Here is a 19,748-nt window from a genome sequence, read left to right as displayed (position 1 = left end):
CGATCTAAGCGCGCTCTCCACGGATGCGGCGGGCCAGCTGGATGTCTTTGGGCATGATGGTCACCCTCTTGGCGTGGATGGCGCACAGGTTGGTGTCCTCAAACAGACCGACCAGGTAAGCCTCACTGGCCTCCTGAAGAGCCATGACAGCAGAGCTCTGAAAGCGCAGGTCGGTCTTGAAGTCCTGGGCGATTTCTCTGACCAGGCGCTGGAAAGGCAACTTGCGGATCAGCAACTCGGTGGACTTCTGGTAACGACGGATCTCTCTCAGCGCCACGGTACCGGGCCTGTAACGATGGGGCTTCTTCACACCGCCGGTAGCCGGTGCGCTCTTACGGGCAGCCTTGGTGGCGAGCTGCTTCCTTGGGGCTTTGCCACCGGTAGACTTACGAGCGGTCTGCTTAGTTCTTGCCATTATGAGAAACTATGTTTTCTTATTCTATCCAACAAGAATAATACGCTGCTGTGCCGAACTCTGGCCTTATATTACTAACGCGGAGGCGCAGTCGTTTCTGATTGGTCTCCACTCTGGGAGCTCGTTATTCCGCCTACATCTCACACGAGGATTGGAGGACTCGTCTTTTGGAAAAGCCGCCAAGAAAACGTCTTTCCTGATTGGGTGAGAAAACACAAGCCCGAAAATAAAACGCGACTCTCCAACTCGCTGCATTCAATTTCTAACTCGTTTGGCGAAAGAGAATACAAAATATGTCTGGAAGAGGCAAGACCGGAGGAAAGGTGAAGGCTAAGTCCAAGACTCGCTCCTCTCGTGCCGGGCTTCAGTTCCCCGTGGGTCGTGTCCACAGACTGCTGCGTAAAGGCAACTATGCTCATCGTGTTGGAGCCGGTGCCCCGGTTTATCTGGCGGCTGTGCTGGAATATCTGACCGCTGAGATCCTGGAGTTGGCTGGAAACGCTGCCCGTGACAACAAGAAGTCTCGTATTATCCCCCGTCACCTGCAGCTGGCTGTGCGTAACGACGAGGAGCTCAACAGACTGCTGGGAGGAGTGACCATCGCTCAGGGTGGTGTGTTGCCCAACATCCAGGCTGTCCTTCTGCCCAAGAAGACCGAGAAGGCTGCCAAGAAGTAAATTATTTAGCCTCTTCGACAAACCCCACAAAGGCTCTTTTCAGAGCCACCCACCTCTTCTTGAAAATGCAATATTTCCGTTTGTCAAAATACAATTTCGTTTTGTAACCTACGTTGTTGTCTCGCTACCTCGGACATGAGTAACTGTAAGACGATAAACACATTACGTGTTTATCGTCTTACAGTTACAACATTTGACCGTGTCCACTAATGGGTACACTTGTAGTGCTGTTTAGAAGTAATGTGTTGTCTGTCTGCAGTGTTGTGCGTGTTTTGAAGGCTTAACGATATAATATAAAATTATAAATGGCATGTCATAGCGGTCAAGTGATGATTCATTTGAAATGAAAACTATGGGTAGTAAGTCATACTGGACAGCGGTATAAATAGTAAGGGTTAATATATAGAGATGTATAGAGATTTACCTGCCAATGTTGCTGGTCTGGATCACTAATCACATAAATAAATGGGTAGAACTACAAGTCGTGTTTTGTAGCCGTGACTTTCATATAAATAGTGGGGGTCCATAAAAGAGCCTTTTGTGAGACACTGTTCCACTTGTCTGTATAATATAATGGTTGCTTGTGTAGATATTTAATGTGAGGTAGTGGGGAACATAATTATGTGCCAACATATGATCCAAACCGATCTGAATAAATAAAATTACATTAATCTGCTGTGTCCACTAATGGGCCATCACCCGTAGTCATTCCAATAGTGTCATAGCGGTCATTTACGCACGTACATAAATGCATCATAATGATAGCAATTTATGTATTTCCACAATAAAGGGCTCAACTCGTTGTGGTAAAGTATCTGCGTTAGTAGGACCCACTAATCAAACCGGTCTTAATAACAATCAACATTCTCCAATTAAGAACCTATATCTGATCTATATTTTATATTAGTTTTTGTGGTATATTCTCCATATTTATATAATATATAAAGTTGCGTTTGCTTTGTTGCCGTGCTGGAAGTATCTCGTGGAAATCAACCATCCCATAAGTAATACTAAGTTATATACTTCGATAAGCCGCCTTCACTTCCACACACTAGAGTACAATAATAGCTTTTCATGAAAGTGGTGGGTGGCTCTTAAAAGAGCCTTTTGTTGAATTAAAGACAACGTTCTGTTCAAACGCTTATCTCTTCTTGGGAGCTGCCCTCTTAGCTGCTAGTGGCTTGGCAGCCTTCTTAGCTGGGGACTTCTTGGGCCCAGCAGGCTTTTTCACCTTCTTTGGGCTCTTGGCTGCTACCTTCTTGGGGTTCTTGGCTGCTACCTTCTTGACTTTCTTGGGAGACTTCTTGGCGGCAGCAGGCTTCTTAGTTGCGGCCTTCGCGGGCTTTTTGGCCACGACAGGTTTCTTGGCTGCTGGCTTCTTGGCTTTCGGAGCGACTTTCTTTGCAGGCTTTTTGGCTTTAACCTCAGCCTTGTTGATCTTGAAAGAGCCGGAGGCTCCGGTACCCTTGACCTGGACCAGGGTTCCCTTTGTCACCAGATTCTTGACAGCGGTCTTAACGCGGGCCTTGTTCTTGTCCACGTCATAGCCGCCGGCAGCCAGAGCCTTCTTTACGGCAGCCAGAGACACACCGCTCCTCTCTTTAGAAGCAGACACTGCCTCGACGACCAGGTCACTGACGCTGGGACCTGCCTTCTTGGGTTTGGGAGCTGCCTTCTTCTTAGCGGCCTTAGCCGGAGCGGCGGGAGCTGGAGCGACTTCTGCCATCTTCTCTCGTTCTGTCTCAGGTTCAACACAAGTAGAATTATGATATTGAAGTTCAGTCAGGGGGCTGGTCTTAAACACTACATGAGAGCCATGTAGACTCAACCCACTCTGTCCTCTTCTGTGCTGCCAAAATGATCTGCCGCTTGTGTTTTCTCCTCGCCAAAAAAGAGCTAAAATACACAACTATGAATATTGCAGGAATTTAACGCCAAATGGGTCAGCAAGCAGAAATATGTGTCATCAGAATTAAACCATTTGGAGACCCCTGGTGTGTTTGTGGACGCTTCAAACCACAAATTTGCGCCTTCACCATGGTGCGCAGCTACACCTTTCTCTGTTATTTATGTCTCACAATTCTTTAGATTGCATTATAATCCGACATAATCTCGTTTTCCAGCGAGCCGAACTACCTGACTAGAGACTGGGAGCAAGATTAGTAATCTGGGGTGACGCGTTTTGTTTTAAATGGATTCTTTTCCGGTGTTGGTAAACACACTGTTGCTGGTGGCCTGTAGCGTGGGTCACCTCGACTTCGTATGAGGGATGATCACCACCTTAGATCAGTGGAAAGTTTCACGTGGCCTATATTAATTACAGCTAACATTTAATTAATTAATGTTGCAAAACATTTCATAACTCACACAAGAAACGTAGCTACATTTTCCTTTTGGGGGGGGGCTAGTTTGTTGTGTACTTAAGACTGCTGCATGCTTGTTGACAATACATGCTTTTTGGGCATTGCTGATCTGCTGTGTTTTCTGATTAAAGTCTGCTGCACTGAACACTTAGCACTATAAATAATAACTGCATTGATCTATTTTAATTATATTTCAATAGTTTAAATAGACATAGTAGATTCATAATGAATCATATCACCAAACATAAACACACCATGTCAACATGGTCTGCATTTCCACAAAAGAGGCCTTGCACGGAATGTTTGTGTAGTAAAGGCAATGGAATGGTTGCTATGTATAAATTATATGTATAGATTATCATATCAACACATAGTGCTGTGTCTTATTACTGAATGTTATAAAGAAGTCACAACGGAACAGTAATATCATGCTTTTCAGCAGTGTTTTACCAACTACCACTGCACACAAATTAGGCATTTTCTTTTGAAAGTGGTTACCAATGGTTACAGGCAGCCATACTGGAAGAAACAGAACAACACAGACTTTACAGTTTGTGTTTAGCCTATAGGTCAGATATACAGGCCTCTATTGTTAGGGCTCAACTCATTGTGAAGTAAAGTATCTTAGAATGTGGTGCAGTAGGCTGCCAGCTACATTTTTGATACATTCAGAAGAAATAGCTCAAGGAATGAAACATACTATGTTGTCAGAATCATACTTGTATTATTATTATCTTGTACCACAGTGAGGTACCGATACATGTAGCTCATGGTGAGACCATGCCGGTCTGTGTCATCTGTTTATGATCAGTAGTAAATAACCCAAACAAGAGGAAACCTGCTCATGGAGACGACTCAGCACCATCAGAAAACACCTCTCACCGTATAATTGTATACTGGCATTACCATGATTAAAAGTTATGCCAAATACATGTAAAAAGGATTATATGCAGGTATGTACAGACAGATGTGTATGAATGTGTGGGTGTGTGTGTATATATATATATATATATATATATATATATATATATATATATAATATAAACATATATTTACATTTTTACATTTACATTTAGTCATTTAGCTGACGATTTTATCCAAAGCGACTTACAAGTTCTGTACGACAAGCCATCAGGAAGGGCACAACTCTATCAGCTGATATATATTATATTATTATAATTATATATATATATATATATATTGTAAGTCAAATTTGCACAATTTGACCTATAAAAGGGCAGCAGTGCGCTTCTGTTTCCACATTCGTTGCTGTTTAGTTCCGATTGATCATCATGCCTGAGCCAGCCAAGCCAGCGCCCAAGAAGGGCTCCAAGAAAGCCGTCACCAAGACAACCGCCAAGGGAGGCAAGAAGCGCAGAAAGTCCAGGAAGGAGAGTTATGCCATTTATATTTACAAAGTCCTGAAGCAGGTTCATCCCGACACCGGCGTTTCCTCCAAAGCCATGGGGATCATGAACTCCTTTGTTAACGACATCTTTGAACGCATCGCTGGAGAAGCCTCTAAACTGGCTCTCTACAACAAGCGTAGGACCATCACTTCCAGGGAGATCCAGACCGCCGTCCGCCTGCTGCTCCCCGGTGAGCTCGCCAAGCACGCAGTGTCCGAGGGAACCAAGGCTGTGACCAAGTACACCAGCTCCAAGTAGACTTCCCTGTCCATCTAACCCGTATTCACCCAAAGGCTCTTTTCAGAGCCACCCACTTTGTTTTGAGAGAGTTATCCCATTGATCAGTCAAGGTCGGGTGGCGAATGAATAAACATATCCCTATGTATTGTTGTTCTGTTTTTCCTGGACCATGTCTAGGATGCTGCCTGTCATATTGGGTTTCACCACCAGATGGAGTAACTGCTCTAGTAGGTGGAACAAGAGCCTCCAATAGATTTTCAGATTGGAGAAGTTTGAATTTAGGATTTAACTGATTTTGGAAGGGAAATTGAGTTTTGTTAGATTAAATGTCACGGTTGAGTTGAGGCGTAGGGTTAAAGCAGGGTTGAGGGCACCTAGTTGGCTCCACATGCAGCTGTTTGCTATGGGCCTTTAATACCATCTATAACTTCTGGTTACACACACTCTTGGAGAGTTGACAGTAAAAACCAAAAGTTACAAAGAGTGACCATCGCACACAAAATAAATACATATATGTCAAACCTGATGTATGATAAACTGGTATGTCAGTCAGACTGGTACATTTAGAATTAATAGTTGCATGTTTAATTTGTTAAATTCATATTGAAATGTATTTTTACTTAACTTTACAGCATTATTAAAAACGTGATAGGATGTTAGGAGTCATCAGCAGCCCTCATAATTATGTATATATTATCTGTTAGGATATCTGTTTAACAAAATTGTTTAATTTTTTTTTTTTTTTACTTTTCTTTTTGTCAGCATCCCCATTGTCTGTGCTGAATGTTTGTTAGTGTTTGGTATTTTTTGTTGGTTTTTAGTACTTTTAAACATCCATTTTTAGTAAGTAGTTTTCATTTGATCCTATAATTTTTTCATTCACCGATTTGTGGACTTTTTTTTTAGTGTCCTGAAAGGCGCCTTATAAATAATAATAATAATTATTATTATTATTATTATTATTATTATTATTATTATTATTATTATTATTATTATTATTATTATTATTATTATTATTATTATTATTATTGTTATTATTATTATTATTATTATTATTATTATTATTATTATTATTATTATTATTATTATTATTATTATTATTATTATTATTATTATTATTATTATTATTATTATTATTATTATTATTATTATTATTATTATTATTATTATTATTATTATTATTATTATTATTATTATTATTATTATTATTATTATTATTATTATTATTATTATTATTATTATTATTATTATTATTATTATTATTATTATTATTATTATTATTATTATTATTATTATTATTATTATTATTATTATTATTATTATTATTATTATTATTATTATTATTATTATTATTATTATTATTATTATTATTATTATTATTATTATTATTATTATTATTATCATCCAGGAGGGAAAAGACACTTTGGATAGTAGGGATTGCATCTCTGCCTGTCCTGACCAGGAAACACTTTGCAACTGTGATCTCCTCTGGCAATAGTTGGATATTGTAATGTGTGGCGAGGGGTTGCAGCAATTCCACTGAGAGAAACTGGTCTGAGGCTGGATAACATGGCTGTATGCGTGTATGCCTCTCATACAGTAAGTTGTTATCCAACTCATGAGAACCTGCTCTCAAGCTCTTGCAGCATTCTGTCGACGACTGGATAGAACAGTCTCTGAGCTGAAGTCTGAGCTTGTGCCACAAGATGGCCTTTGTCCTGTCATACATGTCCACTGCCATCTCTGAGGTGCGATAACCTTTGAGTGTGTCCTGCACTGTGCTTTTAAATAGTACAGATATTGAAGATGTGCACTTTAACGCAGCAGCACCTGGAGCCATCCATACCCATACCCATACCCGTCCAGTGTCCTATAATAAGCTTTAATCGAACCCTGGTTCATTTCCTCGGATAGTCCGGTTGGTTTGGGGTGGTGTGAAAGCTCATTCACTCTTGCAAGTGAACCCTGCTGCGGTTCATTTGAGATGTGAATGCAAAGCGGACCAAAGGCAGGAAAAGACCTTCTTTTATGAGAAGACTGAAACATATGTATATAATGAAACACACAATACAGTTTTTTTTCGATTGCCTAAGCATGATTTAGAAAACGGGGCCCGTGTTTCAAAACACACAATTAGCACAACCACACACACAATTATCAGAACACCTCAGATCCTTTGCTAAATTAAACACTTGTCAAAACCATACACTAATTTATAAAAACTACATTTTGTTACCATATGAAACACACGTTTCATATGACTTAATTCTGTTTGAACCAGTTACACACAATGCGGTGCTTAACCCTAAACACATTTAGCAATTCTACTTCTCAGTGATTAGAGTACTGTAAGTGAAGTACGCAGAGAATGTGTAAATATACAATAAATTCACCAAACACTACACAAGACAATGCTGTAGACTGATGAAAATATAATTTATTTATCTACATATACCCAAATCAATGATGTAGACTGATGAAAAAAAAAATTTCTCTCCATATACCCAAATCAATGATGCAGACTAGTGTTGTCAAAAATATCGAAGTATCGATACATATCGATACTGAATATTTAAAAAGGCTTCGATACTCATTTCCCGAAGTACCGATACTTTCTGCAGTATCGGTAGCACCAGCTGGCGAGTGTTCTACCGCAAGTTGTTGACGCGCTGTTCAGAGCGCTCAGCGTGCTTGCCCCCCCGGCTCCTCCGAGTCCAGCCCTCCCCCTCACAGAGTCACAGAGAGCCGTCTTCTTCAGTTAGTAAACAAACATTTTAGCTGAAGATGGTAAATGCAGAGCCTCCGCAACTTGTGCTTGTGGATAAAGAAAGCAGCAGAAGTGCTGTTTGGAGGTACTTCGGGTTTCAAGTAAACAACGAAGGACAAGCTACAAATGCCCCAATGCTATTTGCAAGCGGTTATAGCAGTGCCAGCGCCGATCTCCATAAAGAAATGAAAGAGGTTCGTGACAGCTGCTCTTTCAACGTCACTGTGACTGAAGCATTAAACCATTAACTCTAGTTTAATACATGATACGTTGTCTACTGATGGCGCATAATATCAACAGCTGCTTCGTTGTAACGTTACAGCTACCAGCTAAAGTTAGCTCCCTTAGCTTAGCTGGCCACAGTTATAAATACTGCATTGGAAACGGAGTAACGTTAACGTGTAAACGTTATGTCGAGGTCATACAATACTACAGTCGACATAAGGTTAACGTTACCCCGTTTCCACCAAGTGTTTAAATAGCAGCAATCTTGTTGAAAATGTAACATTACTAAAATGCTCCGAGCATAGCCTCTCTGTCTCTCTCTGTCTCTCTCCATCTACTGCTACCTCTCTCTCGCTCTCTCTCTCTCTACCGCTACCTCTCTCTCGCTCTCTCTCTCTCTCTCTCTCTCTCTCTCTCTCTCTCTATCTACCGCTACCTCTCTCTCTCTCTCTCGCTCTCTCTCTCTCTCTCTCTCTCTCTATCTACCGCTACCTCTCTCTCTCTCTCTCTCTATCTACCGATACCTCTCTCTCTCTCTCGCTTGCTCTCGTTATCTTTAAATAAAAACTGTTACTAACTGTTCAGTTTGTGAGGTACATGCAACACAGATTACAGTGTTTACATCTGTCTGCTTGAGAAAATACCATGTTCTGCATTTGCAATAAAAATGATTGAAGTGAGATGAACAGTTATTTTTAAATGTGTGATCTAAAGATAAACAAAGGGTTTTAAAAGTGTTATATTTATCTTCTCTTATAGTACCAGACTCGAAGCTGAGGAGAATCAACCAGCAACAAAAGCTAAATTTGTTTAAAAAAAAAAAAAAAAATATATATATATATATATATATATATTTTTTTTGGTATCGAAATGGTATCGAAGTATCGATACTTTTCAAGGTATCGTATCGAAGTCGAAATTCCAGTATCGTGACAACACTAATGCAGACTGATGAAAATATAAATGTTCTCTCCATATAACCAAATCAGTCAACATTTCAACATGGAGAATCACAACAATACATGTCCCAGTTTTCATGCTACTATGTGCATAACACTGTAAGCTCAGCAAATATCAGACAAACATAAAATACTGTATCCAGTACAGGTTAAAATTACAGTAAAACAAATTTCTTTTTGACATTTTTTTAACAGAAAATACTAGACATTATCTCTTTGCCTAGCTGGATCTGGCAAGATAATTATTTGTTGTGATTCTCCATGTTGACTGATTTGGGAAAATGGGAGAAAATGTATATTTTCATCAGTCTGCATCATTGGTTGTCTTGTGTAGTGTTTGGTGAATGTATTGTATATTTTCACGTTCTCTGTGTACAGTACTTCACTCTCCTTCCATTTTGGTTGAAGACAGGTGAACTCACCTGCTGCATTTTTATAGTGCTTAAACCTGATTGGTGTATCTACAATTAAGCAATGGTGTGTTTGTGCATCTGATGGCTGTGTTTAACCAATTGGCTCATATGTGTGGTAATTTGACATTCTGTGTCTAATGTAATGCAAGTGTGTTTAGTGTTTTGCAAATCACTGTGTGTATTGTTTTGCAAAAAGTGTGAGGCTGACATTGTAGGGGTGCAAATCTGGGCCTATATTTTGCTCCTTGAGTGTAAGGTTTTGATAATTGTGTAATACTTTTGATTTGAGTGTTTATGTAATTGAAGAAAACTGTAAAGACTAGAACTGTTTATTTCTTTTGTACATAGGTTTGTTTGTTTGTTTATTTGCTTATGTGTATGATTCTTAACTGTGTTTTTATTTTGTTATTGGTGTATATGTGTGTGTGTATATATGTATATTTGTACTCCTGTTGGGGCTTCTTGGACCAGATCAATGTTTTATCTGGCTAAATAAAGGTTAAATAAATAAGAAACTGATGATTTGGTCCTGTTAACTTTGAATTTTCTATGGGGACTGCCCAGATCCCTCTCATGGACCTGGACCTCACTTTGAGAACCTCTAATGATTCTAGTTATTCAGTTTTCATCTCTAATTACTATAAAATTGCGTATTTCTGTGTTTAAAAAAAAAACCCTCCACCACCCCGGGCTGAAGCCCCCAATGTTTTCTAACCCTAAAAACGCCCCTGATCAGCAGCCCTCATAATTATGTATATATTATCTGTTAGGATATCTGTTTAACAGTACTGTATATTTGCATATCTTGTATGTCATAAATGTAACTACTGTGTATCTATATTATGATACATATATGTATGTTGTGTATGTCATAAATGTCATTATAAATTGAAAATGGGGGACCCTGATGTAAACAAGACGAAAGTCTTTCTCTGGTCTGCATCCCCTTAACAATTGTGTGTATTGAGCCGTACTGTATTGTACCCATTCTGCAATCTGTTAATACAATTTTCAATCAATCAATCAACCCTCCCTCTTGAAACCAGCCATTCATAATAGACCTGTTGTTAAACCACGCCCCAAATATAATTTGTCCAACCGCCCGGATTGTGTTTCATTCAAACATAAATTGAACTGTCTATGCGTGGATTGTGGATTATGAATTACAAGGAATCTGAAGCTGTGGATTGTTGAATTGTATCACTGTCACTCACACGTTATTGTGATATTGTAACTGGGATTAAAATGTCTGATGAGATGCGCTGTTTGACGGATTTGAGAAATTGAATGAGCCGTTGACATGAATGCATTTGAGAAAATGCATTTATCTGTTCAAGCACTGTTATCTGATGATGAACATGTGTCACTGGTATAAACCAAAGGTTAATCAATTCAATGCATATGGATTATGTCCGAAACAGATTAAAACCTGATTAATAGTGAAACTGTATAGCCGGCTCCAAGCCTCTCTGACACGTTATTTCGGGGGTCGCGCCTTGAAAACTGTATATATATATAAAGTACATGTTACTTAAGCCGAGCGCATACAGTACAGATATCCTCATAAGCATCTATTAATTCGTATCAATTAGATACTATTTGGGCTTGTTTGTATCTACTTATTCTGAAAGAGTTTAACTAATTATTTTCGCTAGCAATAGATCTCATTCGATTATTCATTCCATTAAGCCTACTGCCATCAGGCACATTTAAAGAAATATAATCTGATTGATTGGGGTAATGAGGGACTTAACATTAGCCTATAGATTATGCATTTAACTTGTCGGCGAGGCTATTGAGCCGTACTGTATTGTACCCATTCTGCAATATGTTAGTAAAGTTTTAAATCAATCAATCAATGCCGTTAGAAAGTCGACACCTGCTGTCTTTTCAGCTGGTGCGGCCGCGCGCACTGATCCTGAGCATCAAGTCTGGTTCGAATTAATGAGACTGAAGCCACCTTCGAGGAACAGGGAAAGCATGGATTCAAACATCAGGTTAATTGAATCTGGATAATGGGACTTTTGATCGACTTAGTTGAACCAGGTACGGGGAATAGGGCCACTCCCCATTTTCAATTAATCAACATATGACATACATGGCATACAGATAGACAGTACTGCTACATCTATACATTTATGACATACCAGATTTACAAATACAGTACTGTTTGTGATTCAAAAATAGTTTAAAAAAAGAAGAGAGAGTATATACATTTGATGAAGAAACTGTACATTGGAGGAGGTGGGTTGGGTAGGTGGGTGGGGGGGGTAACTGTACATTGGAGGCGGTTGGGTGGGTGGGGTGGGGATGGGTAGGCATGGGGGGGGGGGGTAACTGTACATTGGATTATCGACAAAACCTTACTTGGTCCAAGAAGAGGGTCTCATATATTACTGGGTTAGGAAATGTACTGTACATTGGATGGGGTTGTGTTAGGATATTTACAGGGCCAGTTTCTAATTGCAGTCTCCCGTGGGTGCTCCTTGAGAGTGCTTTTAAAAGTGGGTAGTGATTCACATTAATTTACAGCTGTGGGTAGGGTGTTCCACATTGATGTCACATAATTGCGAAACGTGTTTAGTCCCTTGTTTGAGCCGGATCTGGGTTTAACATGATTTGTGGAGCTCCCTCTGGTGTTGTGGTCGCGGTATTCACTGACCTTTGGGAAGTATTTTGACATGTACATGGGTACCTTAGTCGTGTAGTGTATCTTGTAGACCAGGCCCATTGCAAGTTGCTGTACTCTGTCGTCTACTCTAAGCCATCCTAGGTTGTCAAAGTGGGCAGGGGTGAGGTGGGTTCTAGAAGTAAGGTCAAGCAGTAGTTTGTTTTGTGATGTTTGTAATTTAGTTTTTAGCACCTTTGAGGTGCTTTGGTACCATGAGGTGCAAGCATAGTCGTAGTACCCTTGAATGAGTGCTCCTGCCAGAGTCTTCAGGGTATTCTTGTTTACCAGAGAGCAGATCCGGTACAAGAATCTAGTTCGTTGGTTGACTTTTTTTTTTTTATTACATTGGATGCCATTTTGTCACAGGAGAGATTTGCCTCTAGGATGCTAGGTATGTAATTTCATCTTTCCTTGTGACAATATTGTCACCCACTGTAACTGAGAAGCCGTCGGCCTTGCTGAGTTTGTTATTTGAACAGAAGAGAATGGACTGTTTTACCCAGGTGTAATGATAGTTTGTTGTCAGCGAGCCATGTGCAAATTTTGCCTAGTTCCGAGCTGAGTTTTTTTTTTTTTTTTACAACATACATGACTTTATGACATAGGGACACACAGGTATATATTTCTGTTACATTTGTGACATATACGATATGCAAATATACAGTACTGTAACCCAGAGACTTATTATACATGTCTCCAAAAACGTACCGGACTACGACATAACGTTAGATATTTTTTATTGCATGCTCAACCAGTGCACAACACACCAACCCAACTGACGTTACCACAACACTTGACGGTATTTCACAGCTTTGTCATAAGAAGACCAAAGGTTAAAGGTTGTTTAAGAATCCAAGCGTCTGGTCGGAGGTGTTCCTGTTTGCAATAATCCACATCATGCATTGCACGTGTATAATACATTAAATATAAATGTAACTTTATTTTCAACATTGCATGTTGACACAGTTTGTCAGATTGAGGTTAAACTGTCTCAGAACGAGCGACAAAATGAAATAGAAGTGTCCTTTCTATCTATTTAAGTTCTATATGAGTGACTTCCTACGAAAGAGGCGCTGGAGACTTTTCCCGCGCATAGTCGACAGACACCGCCATCAGCCCCCTCCTAATTTCACGAAGGGGGGGGGGGTAATTCCAATAACCAAATAAATGAAAAAAAATACATACAAATCATTAGCATATAATCATACCGATCAACAATGATGCCCTGTGTTAATCAGGCTTTATACACAACATTAAAACCATTTGCGCATCTAAAAGAATTATGCATCAAATCTGATCCAAATATATCTTTATAATCTCACCCTTTACAAATTGGTAATCTTTCCTAGTGGGTGGTTTTAGTATTGTGCATTTATATATATTGTTTTTATACGCCTCACTTGCGCAATATATTATGATTAAATAAAGTACAAAATAATATAAGGGTACGAGTTAACAGAACCTGCTCGTTCTATGGATCATGTGGGTGGCTCTTAAAAGAGCCTTTGGGTTTTTGATACAACAGTGAGCAGTTTAGCCGCCGAAACCGTACAGAGTGCGTCCCTGTCTCTTCAGAGCATAGACCACATCCATGGCGGTCACGGTCTTCCTCTTGGCGTGCTCGGTGTAGGTGACGGCATCACGGATCACGTTCTCCAGGAAGACCTTCAACACACCGCGGGTCTCCTCGTAGATCAGACCGGAGATACGCTTCACTCCACCACGGCGAGCCAGGCGGCGGATAGCGGGTTTGGTGATTCCCTGGATGTTATCACGGAGCACTTTGCGGTGACGCTTAGCGCCTCCTTTTCCGAGTCCCTTTCCTCCTTTACCTCTGCCACTCATTTTCACGAATAGATGATGGTCGAATGTCTCAATTGGCCAAACCCATGCGTATTTCAAGCCTCTCTGAGGACGTTGTTGAGGCCAACGAGCGCCGAGACAAAGTGTGGGGGGAGGGTTTAAGGTTTGGCCAATAGGGTTCCTCTGCAAGTTTGTCTTCTTGGCCCCAACATCTACACAACATGTCTAGCCCACATAACCTGTCTTGAACAAGGCAATAAGGAGGATAAACCACCCGAAAGTGCTCTGCAGAAGGAGGCACAGTGATTAGAATAAGAAAGCTACTTAAAACCACTCTGATTATTCTACCCCCACCTGGAGCAATGTGGCAAATTCACACCTAAAAAAAACCTCAAATAATACAGAATCTAGCTATAAAAAAAGACAGGTATAGGCTATATAAATATACAATAATGTTCACCAGTCAGCAGCTGGGCTGAGAACAGTCAAAGAAAGAATGGTTGTCCTGTGAAGTAGATTTGCATCCAAATCAGTTGATAATCCTCACTGATGCAACACACCAATCTCTGTTTAACAAATATGGAAACGATTGATTGAATACTTTAGATTTAAATACAGATTGCAGAATGGGTACAAATACAATACAGTATGGCTCAATACACACAATTCCCCACTCCGACCCTGGCCTCCTGAACCTGTCCAAACCAGGTCTATGATGAGGGATTGAGGAGGGCTGGTAGCACTGACCTGACCAACAGGTGACACATTTGGAGCAATTTATGGCTCTTATCACAGAGTTACAGCTCATTGTGTGTGTAGTTTGTAAAATTGTGCTCTGAATAATGTATTTTCCTTGCCTGGCTCCACTTCAGAGTATTATACTAACACGGAAACCTGCCACAGCCTCTACACAATCAACTGGAACTACATTGTTCCAAAATAATAAATATCTGTAAAATAGCAACTGAATTAATGTTAAATACTTGGAAATAAATGTACAAGGACGGCATGATTGATCTTTTCTTCTGAGTGATGTGTCAACGTTTGAGTCTGTTAATGACATTATGAATGAAGCCCCTCAAACTAGTTCAGCATGAAACCAGATGGACATCTGTGGTCGCTGAGCTGATTCCTCTCACTACCTGCCCTCAATGAGAGAAGGGGCAGAAAAAGGCTATTGCCCCCTAACTCTGAGTTATATGTATGATTGGAACATGTATAATTATGGGTGTATGGTCATGGGTTACTTTTGAGCTGTTGTTGATTGTTGCAACATTGAGTTGAAAACCAGTTTGTCATCTTGAATTTTAAACTACCAATAAAGAATGTCCTATTGTCTCAGTGTATGAACCTGTGCAGTTACATTGTTGCTCCTAAAATAAAATATGGGCAAAATAGCAAAGTTGATGACATAAATTAAGCACCTCGTACAGATGGAAATGTATTGACTCCTGAGCTAATTCCTCCCACTACACCTGCCCTTGAGAGAAAATCCTTGTTAATTACAGCACCATGAAATATAAATGAAAATATAGCAATACGTCGCTTTATGGACTGCTACCTTCTTTCATTGAGCTGTAATTAACACACAAGACACAGATGACCATATTCAAACTACTTTACTCGACTGTAAAACTTTGAATTTCCCTATCGAGGTCAATGTAATGTGTTGCCCTATGGTCCCACAGCCCCAGATTTTCTTTTCACTCAAAATGTAGGGTCTATGTTCCCACATTTCTAAGATGCTTCTCAAAATGAGGCCTCTTGTTCCCGGAAGAACCTACTACAATGTCCAGTTAATTATATTGTATATTGTTTACACTGCCTTTTTATTAATGTTTACTTGTCCACTGTAATATAATTCTGTGACATGTATGTATTATACTACATGTACCTCCCCTCCTGCTATAACAAATGTCCCGAAGGGGATCAATAAATGTTATATGGCAATTTGCAGTGTGTTCTGCCTTAGCCAACAAGATATGCTAATCTAAATATTTGTAATATCAGAATTGTGATGATTTTAGTAAAACTGGCATATTGAAATAATGAGTTAATGGAATGTACTTTCATGATTACGGTGGTGGCTCTTAAAAGAGCCTTTGGGTTATGAATGTAGAAAAACAAACGCCGATCTAAGCGCGCTCTCCACGGATGCGGCGGGCCAGCTGGATGTCTTTGGGCATGATGGTCACCCTCTTGGCGTGGATGGCGCACAGGTTGGTGTCCTCAAACAGACCGACCAGGTAAGCCTCACTGGCCTCCTGAAGAGCCATGACAGCAGAGCTCTGAAAGCGCAGGTCGGTCTTGAAGTCCTGGGCGATTTCTCTGACCAGGCGCTGGAAAGGCAACTTGCGGATCAGCAACTCGGTGGACTTCTGGTAACGACGGATCTCTCTCAGCGCCACGGTACCGGGCCTGTAACGATGGGGCTTCTTCACACCGCCGGTAGCCGGTGCGCTCTTACGGGCAGCTTTGGTGGCGAGCTGCTTCCTTGGGGCTTTGCCACCGGTGGACTTACGAGCGGTCTGCTTAGTTCTTGCCATTATGAGAAACTATGTTTTCTTATTCTCTCCAACAAGAATAATACGCTGCTGTGCCGAACTCTGGCCTTATATTACTAACGCGGAGGCGCAGTCGTTTCTGATTGGTCTCCACTCTGGGAGCTCGTTATTCCGCCTACATCTCACACGAGGATTGGAGGACTCGTCTTTTGGAAAAGCCGCCAAGAAAACGTCTTTCCTGATTGGGTGAGAAAACACAAGCCTGAAAATAAAACGCGACTCTCCAACTCGCTGCATTCAATTTCTAACTCGTTTGGCGAAAGAGAATACAAAATATGTCTGGAAGAGGCAAGACCGGAGGAAAGGTGAAGGCTAAGTCCAAGACTCGCTCCTCTCGTGCCGGGCTTCAGTTCCCCGTGGGTCGTGTCCACAGACTGCTGCGTAAAGGCAACTATGCTCATCGTGTTGGAGCCGGTGCCCCGGTTTATCTGGCGGCTGTGCTGGAATATCTGACCGCTGAGATCCTGGAGTTGGCTGGAAACGCTGCCCGTGACAACAAGAAGTCTCGTATCATCCCCCGTCACCTGCAGCTGGCCGTGCGTAACGACGAGGAGCTCAACAGACTGCTGGGAGGAGTGACCATCGCTCAGGGTGGTGTGCTGCCCAACATCCAGGCTGTCCTTCTGCCCAAGAAGACCGAGAAGGCTGCCAAGAAGTAAATTATTTAGCCTCTTCGACAAACCCCACAAAGGCTCTTTTCAGAGCCACCCACCTCTTCTTGAAAATGCAATATTTCCGTTTGTCAAAATACAATTTGGTTGTGTAACCTACGTTGTTGTCTCGCTACCTCGGACATGAGTGTAACTGTAAGACGATAAACACATTACGTGTTTATCGTCTTACAGTTACAACATTTGACCGTGTCCACTAATGGGTACACTTGTACAGTGCTGTTTAGAAGTAATGTGTTGTCTGTCTGCAGTGTTGTGCGTGTTCTCAAGGCTTAACGATATAATATAAAATTATAAATGGCATGTCATAGCGGTCAAGTGATGATTCATTTGAAATGAAAAAAACAATATGGGTAGTAAGTCATACTGGACAGCGGTATAAATAGTAAGTGTCTCTTATATATATATATATATAGAGAGAGAGAGAGATTACAGCATGCACGAACATAAATTAACCATAATGACAGCAATTTGTGTATTTCCACAATTCTCGTAAACTGACCATTTTCTTTACCTGCCAATGTTGCTGGTCTGGATCACTAATCACATTATAAATAAATGGGTAGAACTACAAGTCGTGTTTTGTAGCCGTGACTGTTTCATATAAATAGTGGGCGTCCATAAAAGAGCCTTTTGTGAGACAATGTTCCACTTGTCTGTATAATATAATGGTTGCTTGTGTAGATATTTAATGTGAGGTAGTGGGGAACATAATTATGTGCCAACATATGATCCAAACCGGTCTGAACAAATAAAATTACATGAATCTGCTGTGTCCACTAATGGGCCATCACCCGTAGTCATTCCAATAGTGTCATAGCGGTAATTTACGCACGGACATAAATGCATCATAATGATAGCAATTAATGTATTTCCACAATAAAGGGCTCAACTCGTTGCGGTAAAGTATCTGCGTTAGTAGGACCCACTAATCAAACCGGTCTTAATAACAATCAACATTCTCCAATTAAGAACCTATATCTGATCTATATTTTATATTCGTTTTTTTGTGGTATATTCTCCATTTATATAATATTATAGAGTTGAGTTTGCTTTGTTGCCGTGCTGGAAGTAATTTATATACTTAAGTTAAATTATATACTTCGATAAGCCGCCTTCACACACACACACACTAGAGTACAATAATTGCTTTTCATGAAAGTGGTGGGTGGCTCTTAAAAGAGCCTTTTGTTGAATTAAAGACAACGTTCTGTTCAAACGCTTATCTCTTCTTGGGAGCTGCCCTCTTAGCTGCTAGTGGCTTGGCAGCCTTCTTAGCTGGGGACTTCTTGGGCGCAGCGGGCTTTTTCACCTTCTTTGGGCTCTTGGCTGCTACTTTCTTGGGACTCTTTGCTGCTACCTTCTTGGGACTCTTGGCTGCTACCTTCTTGGGACTCTTGGCTGCTACCTTCTTGACTTTCTTGGGAGACTTCTTGGCGGCAGCAGGCTTCTTAGTTGCTGCCTTCGCGGGCTTTTTGGCCACGACAGGTTTCTTGGCTGCTGGCTTCTTGGCTTTCGGAGCGACTTTCTTTGCGGGCTTTTTGGCTTTAACCTCAGCCTTGTTGATCTTGAAAGAGCCGGAGGCTCCGGTACCCTTGACCTGGACCAGGGTTCCCTTTGTCACCAGACTCTTGACAGCGGTCTTAACGCGGGCCTTGTTCTTGTCCACGTCATAGCCGCCGGCAGCCAGAGCCTTCTTTACGGCAGCCAGAGACACACCGCTCCTCTCTTTAGAAGCAGACACTGCCTCGACGACCAGGTCACTGACGCTGGGACCTGCCTTCTTGGGTTTGGGAGCTGCCTTCTTCTTAGCGGCCTTAGCCGGAGCGGCGGGAGCTGGAGCTGGAGCTGGAGCGACTTCTGCCATCTTCTCTCGTTCTGTCTCAGGTTCAACACAAGTAGAATTATGATATTGAAGCTCAGTCAGAGGGCTGGTCTTAAACACTACATGAGAGCCATGTAGACTCAACCCAGCCTGTCCTCCTCTGTGCTGCCAAAATGATCTGCCGCTTGTGTTTTCTCCTCGCCAAAAAAGAGCTAAAATACACAACTATGAATATTGCAGGAATTTAACGCCAAATGGGTCAGCAAGCAGACATATGTGCCATCAGAATTAAACCATTTGGAGACCCCTGGTGTGTTTGTGGACGCTTCAAACCACCAATTTGCGCCGTCACCATGGTGCGCAGCTATACCTTTCTCTGTTATTTATGTCTCACAATTCTTTAGATTGTATTATAATCCGACATAATCTCGTTTTCCAGCGAGCCGAACTACCTGACTAGAGACTGGGAGCAAGATTAGTAATCTGGGGTGACGCGTTTTGTTTTAAATGGATGCTTTTCCGGTGTTGGTAAACACACTGTTGCTGGTGGCCTGTAGCGTGGGTCACCTCGACTTCGTATGAGGGATGATCACCACCTTAGATCAGTGGAAGGTTTCACGTGGCCTATATTAATTACAGCTAACATTTAATTAATTAATGTTGCAAAACATTTCATAACTCACACAAGAAACGTAGCTACATTTTTCTTTTGGGGGGGGGGCTAGTTTGTTGTGTACTTTAGACTG

General features: G+C 41.1%; 8 protein-coding genes across 8 annotated transcripts; 3 read left to right on the top strand and 5 right to left on the bottom strand.

Moving 5' to 3' along the window:
• Positions 1-4: 4 nt before the first annotated feature.
• Positions 5-415, bottom strand: LOC311240977 (histone H3.2; the record flags this gene model as incomplete). Its single annotated transcript, XM_084329614.1, has 1 exon — positions 5-415. The coding sequence occupies one exon, from the start codon at positions 413-415 to the stop codon at positions 5-7; it is 411 nt and encodes a 136-aa protein (XP_084185740.1).
• A 293-nt stretch (positions 416-708) lies between these two features.
• On the top strand, positions 709-1,092 carry LOC311240654 (histone H2A-like; the record flags this gene model as incomplete). Its single annotated transcript, XM_084329226.1, has 1 exon — positions 709-1,092. The coding sequence occupies one exon, from the start codon at positions 709-711 to the stop codon at positions 1,090-1,092; it is 384 nt and encodes a 127-aa protein (XP_084185352.1).
• Positions 1,093-2,233: 1,141 nt separating this feature from the next.
• On the bottom strand, positions 2,234-2,818 carry LOC311240653 (histone H1-like; the record flags this gene model as incomplete). Its single annotated transcript, XM_084329225.1, has 1 exon — positions 2,234-2,818. One exon carries the CDS (start codon positions 2,816-2,818, stop codon positions 2,234-2,236), a length of 585 nt encoding a protein of 194 aa, XP_084185351.1.
• Positions 2,819-4,747: 1,929 nt separating this feature from the next.
• On the top strand, positions 4,748-5,122 carry LOC311240982 (histone H2B-like; the record flags this gene model as incomplete). The annotated part of the gene is made up of 1 exon (XM_084329621.1): positions 4,748-5,122. One exon carries the CDS (start codon positions 4,748-4,750, stop codon positions 5,120-5,122), a length of 375 nt encoding a protein of 124 aa, XP_084185747.1.
• Positions 5,123-13,672: 8,550 nt separating this feature from the next.
• LOC311240652 (histone H4) lies at positions 13,673-13,984 on the bottom strand (the record flags this gene model as incomplete). Its single annotated transcript, XM_084329224.1, has 1 exon — positions 13,673-13,984. The coding sequence occupies one exon, from the start codon at positions 13,982-13,984 to the stop codon at positions 13,673-13,675; it is 312 nt and encodes a 103-aa protein (XP_084185350.1).
• A 2,093-nt stretch (positions 13,985-16,077) lies between these two features.
• Positions 16,078-16,488, bottom strand: LOC311240978 (histone H3.2; the record flags this gene model as incomplete). Its single annotated transcript, XM_084329615.1, has 1 exon — positions 16,078-16,488. One exon carries the CDS (start codon positions 16,486-16,488, stop codon positions 16,078-16,080), a length of 411 nt encoding a protein of 136 aa, XP_084185741.1.
• A 293-nt stretch (positions 16,489-16,781) lies between these two features.
• On the top strand, positions 16,782-17,165 carry LOC311240651 (histone H2A-like; the record flags this gene model as incomplete). The annotated part of the gene is made up of 1 exon (XM_084329223.1): positions 16,782-17,165. One exon carries the CDS (start codon positions 16,782-16,784, stop codon positions 17,163-17,165), a length of 384 nt encoding a protein of 127 aa, XP_084185349.1.
• A 1,234-nt stretch (positions 17,166-18,399) lies between these two features.
• On the bottom strand, positions 18,400-19,044 carry LOC311240650 (histone H1-like; the record flags this gene model as incomplete). Its single annotated transcript, XM_084329222.1, has 1 exon — positions 18,400-19,044. The coding sequence occupies one exon, from the start codon at positions 19,042-19,044 to the stop codon at positions 18,400-18,402; it is 645 nt and encodes a 214-aa protein (XP_084185348.1).
• Positions 19,045-19,748: the final 704 nt, after the last annotated feature.

Source organism: Notolepis coatsorum (assembly GCF_963971535.1).
Source record: "Notolepis coatsorum genome assembly, chromosome: 14".
NCBI classification, from domain to species: Eukaryota; Metazoa; Chordata; class Actinopteri; order Aulopiformes; family Paralepididae; genus Notolepis; species Notolepis coatsorum.
This window is presented reverse-complemented; position numbering and strand designations above follow the sequence as displayed.